Source organism: Lissotriton helveticus, chromosome 1_1, assembly GCF_964261635.1.
Source record: "Lissotriton helveticus chromosome 1_1, aLisHel1.1, whole genome shotgun sequence".
NCBI classification, from domain to species: Eukaryota; Metazoa; Chordata; class Amphibia; order Caudata; family Salamandridae; genus Lissotriton; species Lissotriton helveticus.
This window is the reverse complement of record NC_136057.1, coordinates 270,824,464-270,839,478: the sequence shown is the minus strand read 5'-3', so window position 1 is coordinate 270,839,478 and position 15,015 is coordinate 270,824,464. Positions and strand designations below refer to the sequence as shown.

The 15,015-nt window shown below is 46.9% G+C and overlaps 1 protein-coding gene across 1 annotated transcript in view; it reads left to right on the top strand.

Annotated features, from left to right (window-relative positions):
- The window catches only part of OSBP (oxysterol binding protein), a 460,407-nt gene that overhangs the window by 319,404 nt on the left and 125,988 nt on the right, over positions 1-15,015 (top strand). The window contains exon 11 of the mRNA XM_078666627.1: positions 8,169-8,264. Within this exon, the coding sequence (XP_078522753.1) occupies positions 8,169-8,264 (96 nt within the window). The remainder of the gene's footprint in view (positions 1-8,168; positions 8,265-15,015) is intronic.

Here is a 15,015-nt window from a genome sequence, read left to right as displayed (position 1 = left end):
CGTCATCAGCGTGGAAAAGGTTAATGTTGGCGTTAAAATAATCCACAGTTGCGTGAAAAGTTCACAGTTGGGTCACGTTTAGCCAACAGTACCTTTACAAAACAAAATCTGTTGCGGTCGAAAACAAGCAATGCGTTACTCCTGAGACCCTGGGGAGGCGTTGGCGACAATTCCGCTGGATGTAGCGGCGTGTAGCGACGAATCCGATCTGTATGGGGATGAAGGCGATGCCTTGTGTGGATTTCGGTGCAGAGGTTCCGTAGGAAAATGCTCGCAAAGGCATGACGCGATGATTCTCGGGGCCTCCGACGATCTCCGGGGCGACGATGCGCAGTCCAGCGGCGATCTTCCTCTCGCAGCTCCTCGATGCGATGGCTCTGCGATGATTTTCACAGCGACCTGATGCGGTGATCTCGCCCAGCGGCGACAGGCTCTGCTGCAATGTTCGCATCGGCGGAAATCTTCCCGCTAACGAAGGGTGCGATGTCTTCAGGCACCGGCGACAGGCGCTGCGACGATCTCGGTCTTCGTAGCGGCGGGAATTTTCTCAAGCTTGGTTTCCAGCTTCCCAACACAGGTACAACTTCCAGAGGCACCACACATGGGCCATGCACTCCAGAACTCTCTCAGTAGAGTTGAGGGAAGCTGGGGGTGAAGTCCTTTTGTTCCTGAGACTTCTTAACAGGGAAGCCAGCTCTTCTTCAGGCCCTTGGAGATTCCTTCAAACAAGGGGACACATCACAAAGCAAAGTCCTTCCCCTCTCCTTGGTAGCAGAGCAACAGCAGGACAGTCTTCCTTCTTCACTGTCAGCTTTCTCCTTGGCAGAGGTTCCTTCTTGATTCCAGGATGATTTAATTGTCTGTAGTCAGGGGTACTGTACTTATACCCCTAAAAGTCTTTGTTCCCTTTGTGCAGGAGGGCTCTGAGCCCAGTCTGAACCAGTTCTGGGTGTTCCTTTAGCACTTTGTTTTCCTGGCTTCTCCTTTCCTTTCAGAGTGAGGGGCATTGTGGAAGGCAGGCACATCCCTAATCAGGCCCAGGTGCTATCCCGTCCTACCACTCAAGATGCAGATGCAGTCATTCAGCCTAGGCCTGACTCAGCCAGCCTCCTGGGTGCTCCCCAGCCTCTGTCACTCTCAAACCAGACCGTCAATTCACAAACAGGCCAAGGCACACAGAAAGGTCAGACAACTTTCTAAAAGTGCTGCTCTCAAACACAGGAGTTACAAACCACCTTTCCCAAAAGATGTGTTATTAAATTCTGAGTTCAGGGATACCAAACTTTTATGTCCTACCTTGCTCCTATGGGAAGATATGCTGGTAGCCACTGTAGCCAGCATTCCCCATGATAGCCTATGGGCAAGGTAGCCTTACAATAGTGAAAAACGAAAATGGCTATAATTCACTATCAGAGCATGTCACCTGCACAAGTGCATGCTCTACATTTCACATGCACTGCACCCTGTCCAAGGGGGTACCTTGGGCCTTCCATAGGGGTGACCAATGCGCACAGAAAGGGAAGGGTTAGGCCTCGTCAGTGGGGACACGGACCAGGAGGACATGGCAGTTCACAGACTGCACACAGGCACTGCGGTGGCAGGCCTGAGACACCATTTTAGGGCTACTCATTTGGGTGGCACAATCAGTGCTGCAGGCCCACTAGTAGCATTTGAATCACCAGCCTTGTATGAAGCTGTGACTTGAGTGCAGTATGTCACTACACAAAGAGATAAAGACTGTTCGAAGCATGTGGGCTGCTGAATTCATATCTATAGCATAGATCGCCGCCTAGTGTTGGGTCCGGATGATTGCACATTGTTGTCCTGGAAGAGTCTTCGAAGTATCACGAGATAGGTGGCTCCTCCCCTGGACTACAGTGCGCATGGGCATCGACTCCATCCCCAGATTGTTTTTTTCCGCAATTCACTCAAGTTCGGAATCAATAGAAACTTTCTTTTCGGCCGAAAGGCCTTCCTATCGTCGGTATTGTCTTGCGATCGGTGCCCAGTTCTGTTCCAGCTCAGTTCCCGAGTCGGACATCCAGAGGAGTCGCGTGACTCTTCAGTGCTTGAGGCCCAGTTGACGCAACAAGCCTTATTCGACGAAACATCATGGAACGGAGCCCGTTCAAAAGGTGCCCCGTGTGCAACTCGAAATATCCCCACATCGACGTCCACCCGGTGTGCAACAAGTGCCTGTCGCCGGATCACGATGAAGCCAACTGTATGGCTTGTTCTCGTTTCCGCTCCAAGAAGACGATTCGACTTCGGCGCGTGGCGCGCCAGGAGGCCCAGCAGACGGCACCTGACCCGGTGAACATTTTCGATACCGAGGGAGAAGAGGCAGACGAGCAGGGAGATCGAGAGCCGATTTCCATTCCAGCTGCAGAGATCGACTCAAACTACGACGCAGACGTAGAAATGCTCGATGCAGAAGACATCGTCGAAGAGGTAGGAGACGACGATGGGGCCTATGGGGCCACGGAAGATAGCTCAAGCGAGGAGCTATGCCCCGTTCAGACAACATCTACGGCTCAGGTCGAGGGATCGCCACATGGCCTTACCCAAGACCTTGCACCAAGTTCCACAGTCTCGCCTCCGGGCCCGGCTACGGACACTTCTAAGGAGCCGCCATTGGTCAAATCGAAACCGAAAGAGAAAGCTTCGGTTTCTTCAAAACCAAAAGTGCTGGAGGCGCCGTCGAAACCGAAAGCGCGTGTCGCCTTGGTCGGCTCCACGTCTTCAGACCTGTCGGTGCAGACAAAGCCAAAGAAGCTTGTCGAACCGGTGAAGTCGCTCAAGGGCGTCGAGCAGAAGACTGGCACACTGAAAGCACTTGTAAAGGTCGTCGACCCGAAGACTTCGGCGCCGAGGGCCGTCGACACAAAGGACTCGGAGCTACCAAAGCTGTCGATCCTGCGCGTCGGACGGACAAGGCCAAAAGTGCTACGCCCCTCGACTCCGCACATGGTGGTGGCTCAAAGGCACCTGTCGAGTCGACGCAGCCGTCCGCCTCCTTCACGAAGCAGGTGTCGGACTCCTTGAAACGCATTAAGGACAAAGCTTCCGCGGTCGATCCGAAGGATACTTTCATGCCGAAGCCTGCCGCAAAACAGCAGAAGTCGAAGGCGCCTATCCAGTTTACGCTGCCGCCGAAAGTGGCGCCGAAAGCGTTCACGCCGAAGAAGGTTGTCGAGGCGTCCATGAAGGTGTCCACGGGGCCAAAGCCTACCCCTGCAGTTGTGAGCACAACGCATCAACGACCCCTGCTAGAGGAGCAGTCTGAGCAATTCATCGACGCCGACACCGGTAAACTTTCCATTTATAAACAAAAGATCACACCAGCACAGCCTATGGAGTCCTACACAATTCCTTTGAAGAAGAAGAAGGATTCCACAGATTCACCAGTTCTTGTTGAACTAATAACTCCACGTGGTCAGGACACTGCTCCAATCTCGCCCACTTACTCAGATGTGGAGGCTGGGGAAGGTGACTATGATGAGTACAACTACCCTGTTGACACTGATCCTGAAGATCAACATGACACATGGGCAGATGCTGCGGACCAAGTGGATCCACAAACTGCCGCAGACACTCAAGTGTATAATGTCAAAACTTCACCTACTGAGGACTCCGCGGCATTTAATGCGCTTATTGAGAGGGCAGCCAAAAATCATGACGTCCAGCTCCATGCTGACCCTATTAAGGTAGACTTTCTGTTTGACACCTTTTCCACCTCTGAAAAGACCGTAAAGACTCTGCCAATGCTGAAGGGTGTCTTGAAACATGCTGCAGACATTTTTAAAGAACCCACACGTGCCAGGGTCATAAACCCTAGGATTGAAAAAAAATACAAGCCGGCGCCTGGGGACCCTACCTACATCAAGGGCCAGTTGCCGTTGGACTCTCAAGTTGTTTCTAATGCCCGGAAGAGGGCAAATTCACAAACTACTGGTGATGCTCCTCCCCCTGACAAGGAATCTAAAGTGCTAGAAGCATCAGGGAAGAGGGTGGCGGCTCAAGCGGCCAATATCTGGCGCATTTCAAACACTCAGGCACTCTTGGCCAGATATGACAGGGCACATTACGATACACTTGAAACCCTGTTACAACACTTGCCAGATGAATATAAGGAGGCAGCAGAGATGCTCATTCAAGAAGGGAAACTCATCTCAAATGCTTCTATTAGGTGTGCACTGGACGCAGCTGACACCGCAGCCAGGGCCATTAACACCAGTGTAATGTTACGGCAACAGGCCTGGCTCAGGATCTCCGGATTCAAGCCGGAGATACAGACCACCATCCTAAACCAGCCTGTAAACCCTGATCACTTATTTGGGCCTGAGGTGGACACCACCCTGGAAAAAATAAAAAAGGACACTGAGACTGCAAAGTCTATGGGGGCTCTCCAGTCCCAGCAGTTCAGGGGTAGTTCTTTTCGTCGCTCAGGCAATAGAGGTGTTTCCAGAGGCCAGCTATCCCAGCAAACACAGTACAATAAAAGTGGCACGCAAAGCACTTACAACAAACAGAGTAGAGGTGGCTATCGTGGAAACAACCGCTCCCGATCCTCCGCCGCCAACAAACAGTGACGGCTTGTCACTGCCCCCGACCATACAACACCAGTCGGGGGGAGACTCCAGCAGTTCCTGCCAGTCTGGAAATCCATCACCACAGACAGGTGGGTCAGAAAGCTTATCCAGTACGGTTATTGTCTGGAGTTAACACCCACTCCAACCAACATACCCCCAAGGCACCGTCCTATGTCCACAGAGCATTTGCACTTATTGCAGCAGGAGGTACTCGTCATGCTGCAAAAAGGGGCAATCGAGCTCGTGCCGGTGGACGAAAGGGGCACAGGAGTGTACTCCCTGTACTTCTTAATCCCGAAAAAGGACGGGTCCCTCAGACCCATACTGGACCTCAGACCCCTAAACCAGTACATTCTTTCAGAACACTTTCACATGCTCACACTGCAGCAGGTTCTTCCGTTGCTCAATCAGGGAGATTTCCTCGCCACGTTAGATTTAAAGGTTGCATATTTTCACATTCCGCTACATCCGTCACACAGAAAATACCTCAGATTCACTATTCAGAATCAGCATTACCAATTCAAAGTCCTCCCTTTCGGAGTTACTACAGCGCCCAGGGTGTTCACAAAGTGCCTGGCGACAGTGGCTGCACACCTCAGGAGACAAAACATTCACGTCTACCCTTATCTGGACGACTGGCTTGTCCAAGCAAAGTCGGCCCAGCAGTGCGCCACCAACATGTCCCACACCATTCACCTTCTTCACGATCTGGGATTCTCACTCAATTACCCAAAATCACACCTTCAGCCCGCCCATGTACGGGAGTATCTGGGCGCAACAATAAACACTCTGGCAGCCACAGCACAGCCAAATTCGGTGAGAGTCAACAGCATTCAATTGCTGATACAGAAATTCAGACCACAACACTCGCTTCCGGCACGAGTGTTCATGCAGTTGATAGGCATGATGGCCTCCTGCATCTTCATAGTCCCGCATGCGAGACTACATATGCGTCCGCTTCAGGAGTGCTTGGCACATCAGTGGACTCAGGCTCACGGACAGTTGGGAGACCTAGTGTTGGTAACCGGTCGTGCATACAACTCTCTGCATTGGTGGAATCCACACAACCTTTGCAAGGGACAACCGTTCCAGGAGCCTGTGCCACAGATCATCCTAACGACGGACGCATCTCTCCAAGGTTGGGGAGCTCATGTACTCCACTACACAGTGCAGGGACTATGGACAACGCAGCAAAAGAAGATGCCCATCAACCTCCTAGAGCTGATGGCAATCTTCATGGCAATGAAGGCATTCAAAGTACATCTGTGCAACAAGGTCGTTTTGATCCGGACGGACAACATGACGGCAATGTACTACATTCGGAAGCAGGGAAGTACACACTCTCCACAGTTGTCTCATCTGGCTCAGAGCATGTGGAAGTGGGCCATTCAAAGGAACATATTCCTCATGGCGGAACACCTCCCAGGCAAGGACAATCAGATGGCGGATCTGCTCAGCAGGTACAGCTACCAAATGCACGAGTGAGAGCTACATCCATCAGTACTCCACCCGTACTTCCAGCAGTGGGGTCATCCAGAGATAGACCTGTTCGCCACGAGGGAAAACGCCAAATGCCAAAGCTTTGCCGCCAGGTTCCCACACCCACAGTCGCAGGGCAATGCGATATGGATGAACTGGTCAGGCAGATTTGCGTACGCTTTTCCCCCAGCACCTCTAATACCGCTGGTGGCACGCAAGCTGAAGCAACACTCGATGACGCTCATCCTGGTTGCTCCAACGTGGGCACACCAACCATGGTACACCACGTTTCTAGAACTTTCCGTGGTACCGCATCAAAGGCTGCACCTCACACCCAGACGTTTGACGCAGAGCCATGGCGACATTCAGCACCCAGATCCGCAACAGCTCAACCTGGCGATCTGGCTCCTGAGGTCTTAGAGTTTGGCTACCTCAACTTGCCTCCAGACTGCATGGATATCATACGGGAGGCAAGAAAGCCCACCACAAGAGCATGCTATGCGGCAAAATGGAAGCGGTTTGTCATTTATTGCGTAGACCACGACATAGACCCGCTTGACGCGTCCACGCACAACATCATTTGTTATCTGTTACATCTTTACAAATGTAATCTAGCGTATGCTTCCATTCGAATTCATGTATCCGCCATAGCGGCTTATCTCCAAAACAGGCAGCATCTCTCCCTTTTCCGAGTGCCTGCCATTAAAGCCTTTCTAGAGGGTCTCAAACGAGTCATTCCTCCCAGGACCCCACCTGCTCCTGAATGGAATCTTAATGTGGTCCTCACCCGATTGATGGGTCCACCTTTTGAGCCTCTACATTCATGCGAGATTCAGTTCTTAACATGGAAAGTGGCTTTCCTGATAGCCATTATGTCACTGCGACGTGTTAGTGAGCTCCAGGCACTAACGGTACAAGAGCCATTCATACAAATTCACTCCAACCGGGTGGTGCTGCGCACTAACCCTAAATTTCTTCCAAAGGTGGTTTCACAGTTCCATATCAATCAGACTATTGAACTACCTGTGTTCTTCCAAAACCCTGAGACAGTGGCAGAAAGAATGCTCCACACTCTTGACGTCAAAAGAGCTTTGATGTATTACATTGATAGGACCAAAGATTTTAGGAAGACAAAACAACTTTTTGTTGCCTTTTCCGCACAACACAAAGGCAACCCCATTTCCAAAGCAGGTATAGCCAGGTGGATCGTTCAGTGTATTCAGATTTGCTACCAAAAAGCTAAGCGCACTTTGACGATCCCTCCAAGAGCCCACTCCACCCGCAATTTGGGGGCCTCCATGGCTTTCCTTGGAAATATCCCTTTAGAGGACATTTGTAGAGCAGCCACATGGTCTACCCCACACACATTGACAAAACACTACTGTGTAGATGTGCACTCCAAGCAGCAGGCAGCTGTAGGGCAGGCTGTTCTAAAAACACTTTTTCAGACTGCTGCAGCTGGCACAGGCGGCCGCCGCTAATGGAGGGACTGCTGTATATTCTATGCTATAGATATGAATTCAGCAGCCCACATGCCTCGAACCGAATATGCTACTTACCAGTATGCATCTGTTTCTTGGCATGTAGGGTTGCTGAAATTCATATCGCCCGCCCTCCTCCCCGGCGCCTGTAGCGGATGCAGCTCTTACACTTACTCTTAGCATGGTCATCGCTCACACTGTTACACTCCATCTTCACCACAATGGCTAAAAACAATCTGGGGATGGAGTCGATGCCCATGCGCACTGTAGTCCAGGGGAGGAGCCACCTATCTCGTGATGCCTCGAAGACTCTTCCAGGACAACAATGTGCAATCATCCGGACCCAACACTAGGCGGCGATCTATGCTATAGATATGAATGTCAGCAGCCCTACATGCCAAGAACAGATGCATACTGGTAAGTAGCATATTTGTTTCTTGCCAAGCTTAGTATAGACTATTAAGTTACTGCTCAGACACACAGCACTCCACAATTTAAGCAGTATAGCCTTTGATACCAGCGTGGTGCATAGTAGGCTTGCTAAACTGTCATTGTAATGTGATTAACATAGCACGAGAATGCAAAATATTTACTTTCATTTTCTCTCTACCTACAGTCTGGTGAAATAGACATCGTTAATCATAAGACTGGAGACAGGTGCAATTTGAAATTTGCTCCTTATAGCTACTTCTCGCGGGACGTCCCTCGTAAGGTAAGCATGAGATATGATATTTTGGGGATTCTGGGGAGTCAGCATTACAGTTCTGCTTAGGAGATCGTTAAATGCATGTCACTGTTAACAATTGTATGCATATGTACTTGAAAGATCCAATTATTGGTGCAATTCCTTCCGATCCATCTTTCACAAGTAAACTTACAATGTTTCTGGTCTCCCATCTCAGACCTCCCTCCTGATGGCTCCTAAGGAGCTGAACTCCCCTCTGTTTTGCGCATCTTGTTTGGTCCCACTAGTGTGCTAACCGTGGACCTCAAACTCTTTAAAACTCACTTAATCATAAACTTTAACAAAGCTTTCTCTCACTGTTTGTTACAAAGCAACAGCATTCTCGTTTTCATGCCCTTCAAAAGTTGCAATACGCACTTTCTTGATGCTGCAGTACATTAGGCCATTGCTAAAGGTCCCTTGATTTATACACAAGTGCTTTCTGTAGGACACTGCCATATCCTGCACCATTACTAGTGTTCCCTTTAGCATTCATTTGTCTTTTTCTACAAAATGATCTTAAAGCAGGTGCAAGACATACGCACTGCATTGATAATGTTAATATATGGATGGTTATGTATAGTTGATCAGGTTTGATGCGGTTGGTTACATATGGTTGGTGGGTAAGTAAGGTGAATTTGGTTAGTTATGGTAAGGTAAGTTGGTATCGTAGTTAAAATATGGTTGGTAGGTAAGTTATAATAGGTATGGGGCAGGTATAATAGGTAGGTATGATTAGGTTAGGTTTAGCAGGTAGATTATATATGAAATGTAACTGTTAGGTTAGGCAAAACATGTAGGGTTCGTATGTATGGTAGGTTGTAATGTTAGGTTGGTTTTTTAAGTTTCATAAATATTGTACATTGGTATTGTAAGTTAGATGAGATATATGGGTAGGACATAAAATATTTTGTCTGATAGTGAAAAGTTTGCAGAATAAAGTATTTTGTAGAATTCTTGCTTACCAGTCATTGCATTCTTAATGAAAAACACTAACCTACTATTATTGATTCAGCAAACTTTATTGCTTATCGATGAAAAGCCTATTATATTTTATGCTGTACTTTGTTCACAGCATGAAGTATAAAAAATAATCCACTCTTGGAGACAAAAATAATTCTTTTAGCGCAATTACACGTTCCAGCTTTTCCTTACTCCTACTGCTACTGATGATGACGATGATAATGTTGTTTAAAAAAAGGTTATCTTTACTGAACAGACTGCATGAGCAGAATTAATTGTACTCAAAGGACAGTGTTATGAAATTGAAACAGAAGAAGAAGTTTGTGCTGAAAGGGTATACACAGATAAATATTGCCTAACAGCTTTTTTTTAACAAAGATCCACCATTTTGGTGGAATCATTAAGAAAGATTATTCTGAACAATAAAGTGGAAGTTCCAACCACTTATGTGTCTGCAAGCAAACTAAAATAAATGGACACTCACGGGCGATTAGTGAATAGTGCTGTACCTTTATTTTATGACCAGTTTAGGTATCCAAAAAACAATCTGTAAAGCCATAAATTAACAAATAAAATGTTGTGTGTAAATTTAATACATGAAAGAATACACACTCAGTCAGTCAGTCAGTCAAATTATCTTTATTCGGCTTTTTTTAAAAACCATACAAAGAGGTAAACAGTAAAATACATTTCATACAAGATTTCATAAAATACATGATACAGATATCTAACAACAATTTAAAATTTATAGTAAACAATTTAAAAAGAAAAATATACTTAACATTTATAATTAATCTTGGCAGGCGGCTTTTGCCCCTGAGGCAGCTACCAAAAATTTAGCAACGCAGTAGGTAATGTGAGGGTTAGGTAGTAGTTGTAAATAGAGTAAAGCCGGCCTCACCTGTGTGAAGCCGGCCTCCTTGAGGATTGGTAGCAGGAATTTCTTCCTAGGCTCTATATATAAACCGCAAAACATAACAAAATGCATTGTGTCCTGCACTGAGAATTGGTCACAGCTGCATGGCGGGGCAGATTCTGGTTTCTGCCAATTTTGAAAAGAACCTAAATAATAATGCAACAAATTAAATCTAAATTTTATTAAAAGAAACCTGTGAAAAGGAAGTGTGACATAGCCAAGATAAGATTCAAGTGAAGGTGTAGTAAGCAACAAACAATGATCCCTCACAGCCGGCTTTACTAATTCACTCTCTTCACGGCACATCTCCATCCTTCCTAAAAAAGACTTTTTAACCGAGACAAGATCTTGGATCCTAATGGACTCCGGAGAAGTAAAAAGCTCCGGGCGACCTATGTCGGCAAAAGCTTTTGCAAGATAGGCCAGCCATGGGATTTTATTAAATCTGTCAAGGGACAGGACATCGGTCAGGATCTTATGGTTTAATGGAAGTTCTTCATTCATCCATATTTTTAACCATAGGATCAGAGGGGCCATACGCAACTTATCCGAGAGAAACTGAAGGCCAACTTCTTTGTGTATAGAGTACGTCGGAGTGGACTGAGGTACAGAGAGCAGGGCTCTAATGAATCCATTCTCCGCTCTCTGTATTGGCTCTACGTTTGCGTACCCCCACAATGCGGCACCATATAGTGCAATAGCCACAGATTTACTATTGTAGATTTTAATTATGGCTTCCATAGGCCTAGCTCCTAACCTAGCAGCAAAACTCAGAATTGCTGAAGATGATCGAGTGACGGCCAACCTCTTAGCTCTAACCTGTGGTCCCCAGGTCCCTTTCTGGTCAAACAAAATGCCTAAGTAGGGAAATGTAGATACCCTGGTGACCAGGTCCCCCCTACAGGTGAATGTTTTGGATCTCTTCCTGCGACACTCTGAGCCCACCACCATGGTGTGTGACTTGGTTACGTTTGTTTTAAGGTCTAGTTGGTCCATAAACGTGCCAAAAGCATTTAATAGGCGCTGAAGACCAACTCCCGTACGCGCGATCAGCACTGCGTCATCCGCGTATAGGAGTGCCGGGATCTTAGTTGCTCCTACACGCGGGACGTCGGCTTCCTGCCCCTCCAAATGTGCCCCCAAGCCATTAATATAGATAGTAAACAGTAAGGGGGCCAAAATGCAGCCCTGCCTCACGCCCCTTAAGGATCTAAAGAGAGCGGTACACCTACCCTCATTGGTCACTCGTACACTCGAGAAAAGTTCTTGGTGCAGAGAGGACATAAAGGTGACCAATGCTTCATCTATGCCGATCTCCAACAAGATGGACCACAACTTGGCCCTATTAACCAAGTCAAAGGCCGAGGAGAGGTCCATGAATGCAAGATACAAAGACCCCTCCTTGGCTATAGTGTATTTGGAGATGAGCAGGTGTAAATTAATGCACTGTTCGATGGTACCCTTTTTTTCCCTAAATCCATATTGGATTTCGGACAATCCACCACAGCCCTCGACATTCTCCCTTAACCTAGATAGGAGGACTCTGCCTAAGATTTTTACCGATGAAGCTAAGAGGGATATAGGCCTATAACAGCCTGGGTTATCTCGTTGGCCTTTTTTAAAAATGGGAACAATGGTGGAAATGTTCCATGATGCGGGTACAAGGTTTGCGTTCACTGCATTAAACACGTTTGTCAAGACTTCAGCCCACAATTTTGGGGAATACATGAAGAAGTCAGCAGGCACGCCATCGGGGCCAGGTGCCTTGTGCTTTGTGGTGGACATGATGGCTTTCTCCACCTCGTCTTGATTAAAGATAATGGGGCAGGTAGCTGATCTTATCAGCTGAGCGTCTGTAGTTGCATCAACAGTGTCCCCATAGACATTTTTAAAGTGGGATAACCATTTTTCATCCGGGATAACGCAATCCATAATATCATTATCGTCATCCGAGAAAAAAGGCTGTTTAATAATCTCCCAGAACTTTTTACTATTCTGCCGAAAGGAGATCTTCCCATGCTTCTTGTTTGATGGTGTCCTTCCGTGTTTTTAATGCTAATTTATAGATTTTCCTGAGTCTAGCAATCTCATCATTTGCCCTGGGGATACTTTTTAAGGCAATCAATAATAATCTATGTGCTTTTGAGCAGGCTGAGTCAAACCAGCGCTTATTACCTAGAGTTACATTTTTGGTCTTTACCAGGAGATCCTGTGACACCTGCACACATATGGCCTCAAAGGCCTCTACAATTTCTTGACCCTGTGCGCAAGGATTTTTGCAAACCTCAACCTTTCCCTTAATCTTTGGGAAATTTTCAGCATAAAATTTTTCTGGAACCACCTTGGCCCATTTCAGACGTCTTCCTTGTCTGGTTGTCCTTAATGGATGGGAAGTAATTTCCAGTGGGGATGGTCCAAAATTGCCTCCCCAAGCCACTTCTAACTCTACAGGGTTATGGTCACTGAGGTGTGATTGTGTGGTGCAATAAGCGCTGACCCGTGTGAGAGTGCTTAGGGATACAAATATATAGTCAATAATGGTACCATGCGGGATACCAGTAAAGGTTGGTTGTCTAATGCCACCATCTGGTTCATACAGATCAAAGTTGGCAAGAAAGTCCTCTAATTCCTCTCCCTCAATAGAATGTTCAAAGTGGGGTTCCTCAGGCCCATCGTCCCCATCAGGGCTACTTCTCCTGCAATTTAAATTACACGGATGGATGTTAAAATCACCTAATAAAATGTAATCTGTATCAAGCGTTTTAATCTGACTGACCATGTTTAAAATCCTATCCAAATCCATAATATTACGGCCCCTGTGCTCACTGTTACCTGAGTTATAAAAGTTAATAAAAATAGTCCTACTAGTGTTTTTGATCACTCTTTCGACCAACAGGATATTAGGAGAGTCAGTGTCAATCTGCCTCCAGCTACCCTTTAAGTCTAATGAAAACAAAAATAAAAGACCTCCCTTGGCCCTCCCCATGCGACTATGGACAGCGGCTTTGGTAAAACTGATAAACCCATCCCACCACAGATTGTCAGAAGTGTCCCACGTTTCTTGGAGGGCTATGATATGATGGCTTAAGACAAAGCTTGACCAGGATTTATCCTCACGTTTACCATTTAACCCTGCAATATTCCAACTCACTAGCCTACAGGAATCCCTATGAGTCTCAGATACTAGGCCTGGAGCTGGTGCCGCATCCAATTGTTGGGCTGTGACATCTATACCCTGATTCGTAACCTCTGTATGTCAATCGCAGTCATTTAGACCTGACAAAACCCCATATCTATTTCCCATTCCCAATCCCCAGTCAAAGGGAGTGGGCACCTGACCCCATCCATTTGCTGCCGGATTCCACATAGGCTGGGGGGTATTGGGTCGTAATGACAAATGTTCATTCCCTTGCCTAGACCTAAACCCAATACCCTGGCCTCTGTTAACATAACCAGGGGTATGAGTGCCCCACCTATTTAAATTGGGCCAAAGTGGCCCTGGTGTTCTGGCCATTGGCCCATGCAGAAAGTTGTTTTGCCCTAACCCACGGCTACTCGGGGGGCGAGAGTGGTTGTTATTAAATCTGGGCCTAGTTTCCCCGCCCCAGTGAGCGATTCTACCATTTCTTCTAGGCCTGGAAATATTAGAGGAGGTCACCATCTGGGTCTCGGTGTAAAAGAATTTCAGGGTAAGGGGAATAATGGATCCAGTTCTGCGTTGCGGTGGGAGGATATTAGCAAGAATGTTAGGGAGTACTTCAGCGCTAGCAAAATTTAATATAACGCAGTCCCCATTAAATTTCTTAATCTTGCTCCCAATCCATGATACCCTCCTTGCCATGACAATATCACTGGCTAGCTGATCAGCTCCCTGGTCTGCCATGCGCATATTGCTAGTAAGCCAATATAAGGCTTTGTCCTTAAGGCCTTGGGCGGATTCCCTTTGCTCCTGAGATAAAACAGGCACATTCGCCAAAACCAGGACTAATGGAGAGGCTTCCAAAATGAATTGTGGTGAATCATCCCCTAAGTGCAAAGGGACAGGTGCCGTAGGTTGAGACATAGGAGCCTCACAGATTACATCGTTGGTAGGCACAGGTGGTAACGATTGACCCTCCAAGATGGGCTGTTGTTGTAAATCCATAGTGCCTGAGGCGGCACCCGGGTCTTCCTCTATGGCTACTATAGGTTTACAAATTTCATTGACAAAGTTCTCTAAATCGTCCGCCAACTTACTTTGCAACCCTCCCATCTTTTTTATTTCAGAAGTTAATTTATCGATCTTCCCAATAAGAGGCTTGATGATGGTTTTAATTTTTATGTCTATCATATCTGCAATCCTATTAAATAGGTCATCATCAATAATTTGTCTACGCTCATCAACATCATCACACTCCGCATTTATCCCTTTCTGTCCAGGGGGTAAGTTAACCTTCTTCTTTCCTGACTGTTTTCCTCCCCTTTTGGCTTGAGCTTTTCTACAATTTCTCACAGGACGTGTAACAGGGGAAGAAGATGAGGGGTTCTCAGCGACAGTGTTTTGCTGCTGCTCTGAGTCAGGCACAACATTTATTGACTGATCAGCTAACAAATCAGAGTTTCCATCATCTACTTCCAGGTTGATTAAATTAACGTCAGAAATAGAGGTAGAAGGGTCAGGCAATGGGGTATCAGAGATTTGTGTACTTCGGTCAGGGCTCAGTGGGAGCAAAATTGGCGATTGACTTAGGCCCAAGGATTCCCTTCTATCATTATAAATTTTTTTGACCACATGTACAAGAAAGGAGTCAAGGGTTTTAAGTGCTGCAGGGGTAACTGAAGCCGTTTTTTTAGACATTACTATCAGGTCAAAGATCACAG